Below are 1,925 nucleotides of genomic sequence, written 5' to 3'. Positions count from 1 at the left end.
TTCGTCTGAAAGCACACCGAGCAAAACCTGTCAACGTGTTGGTTTCTATTTTGTTTGACCATTTCAGCAAATGTTTCCGAAGAAATGCGATGAACAGCAAATTGATCAAAGTCATTGAGTTATTGTTAAGCAACGATTTGTAATAATATATTGTCAAGTAAGCTGGATTGAATATTACTACGAAATAAAAATCTAAAACAATGTATGTGTTGGTTGAACCTTTTCAAATGTTTCTGTTATATCCTTCTCAGCCGCCGAAGGTTCAACGGTAGCCAAATTCGAATTTAGTTTTTTTAATTTTCCTTTTTATACTAATTCTTTTGTATATTGTAAAAGATGGCGTAAAACACGTGAAATTCCGTTGATTCTCTATTTTTCGAACACTTGAACAAAAAGGACAACGGGACAGAAAACGCAAGACTTAAGCACGCGGACATCAGAAGAACAAATGGACACAAGACTTAAGGCCCGTCTACACGCTACGATATATCGTTTCAGATCAAAAAAATCTAATGCGCCGAGCATCAATTTCGGACCAATTTCCATATTTCCTGGTTCGGGCGACTTCCGACGATGAAGTCCGTTTTTCTCCTTCCGTTAACAGAATGTCACATTTTGACAGACGTCATATTAGACAAGCCTAGGCTGCGTACACACTTTGATTTTAGGCTGCGCTACTAGGAAATCTACAATAGGTTATTTATTTTACTTGAACGTGTTATTACACATAAAATGTTGATTTTACTCAAAACACAAGCAAAGAAAACAAAAAAAATGAAATAAGCCCGCAAATTCTTCCTAAACCCAAATATGTCCGCCTGTACCGTACAAATTCCCCATAGTGCCTTTGGTGCACCCAAAAGCACAGAGCACAGTGACCAAGCAATAGGTAGCCCACACACCAGCTCTATTGCTTCAGCGGCATCGTGTAAAGTGACGTATTGACACGCCATCTCGTTCTGTTTTGCATCGAGTTTTATTGCGTTTCGCGTTAGTGATTACGAACTTATCTGCGTTGATTCGGTATCTTTCCAACAAGAAGCCTGAACTGAGCCTCAGGGCATTTATCAACCATTATCATCACACATTGTCACATTCCGTAGTGTGCTCCAAAGGCAAAGTTTAGTGTTATTGGCAAAGTTTTCAGTGATAAAGACGGACTAAAAGTGCGAAAAATAGAAACACCCGAGGATCTCATTGAAACTCCCTTCAGATACGTACTCCGTGCCGTAGAGCTCATTTCCGTCGGTGCGTGTACCTGACGTTAAAGGTTGACGCGTTGAGACATGTTTTGATTGCAAAAGGAGGAGCAGCAGCAGCGATCACAGAAGCCATCGAGAAATCGGGAACAAAGTTAACACTGGTTGTGTTAAAAACACTTTCGTTGGTACTCTACACGCACTGGCGAGTGAAACGAGGCCAATCGCGAAACTATCAAACTGCTGGGACGCGCGTTTCTCTGCGTCGGCCAACATAGCTTTGCAATAACCTCGTGGGGAGCAAAGGTGTATTCTCAAGCACACACACGGGAAGCAAGGTAAAGCTTTTTAGCGAAAGAGAAAAACAGCAAAAGAGCGTTGCGCTTTTGCTTCACACAACATTATATGGGCAATATCGGCCTACGAAACCGTTTTCTGGAGAGCATGAGTGATGAATTGGAAAACAGTGACGTCGACATCGACGTCGACGACGCGATGGCACTGCTGGACGTTCCGGAGGAGGAGGACGAAATGATGAACGAGAGTGAGTTCGCATCGATACTGCGCCAGCTGATTCGCAGGTGTGTTGCAGCAACGGGGCAACGGTACGCGGTGACCGGCCGCCAACGCCAACGGCCGGTAACCGTGTTCCCGTGCGCCGACCATACCATACCCTTCTTCCGGCCCTTTACCACCTACACGCATTAGTTATGAGATTCTGAACCG

General features: G+C 43.6%; 1 protein-coding gene across 1 annotated transcript in view; it reads right to left on the bottom strand.

Moving 5' to 3' along the window:
* LOC128276699 (DDB1- and CUL4-associated factor 11-like) overlaps positions 1-840 on the bottom strand; it is a gene marked incomplete at its 3' end in the record, with an annotated part of 2,585 nt that extends 1,745 nt beyond the window's left edge. The window contains exon 1 of the mRNA XM_053015158.1: positions 830-840. Within this exon, the coding sequence (XP_052871118.1) occupies positions 830-840 (11 nt within the window). The remainder of the gene's footprint in view (positions 1-829) is intronic.
* Between the last annotated feature and the right edge of the window lie 1,085 nt (positions 841-1,925).

This window comes from Anopheles cruzii, unplaced genomic scaffold (assembly GCF_943734635.1).
Source record: "Anopheles cruzii unplaced genomic scaffold, idAnoCruzAS_RS32_06 scaffold02132_ctg1, whole genome shotgun sequence".
NCBI lineage: Eukaryota > Metazoa > Arthropoda > Insecta > Diptera > Culicidae > Anopheles > Anopheles cruzii.
The sequence above is the reverse complement of the archived record's forward strand: the minus strand, read 5'-3'. Positions and strand labels throughout refer to the sequence as shown.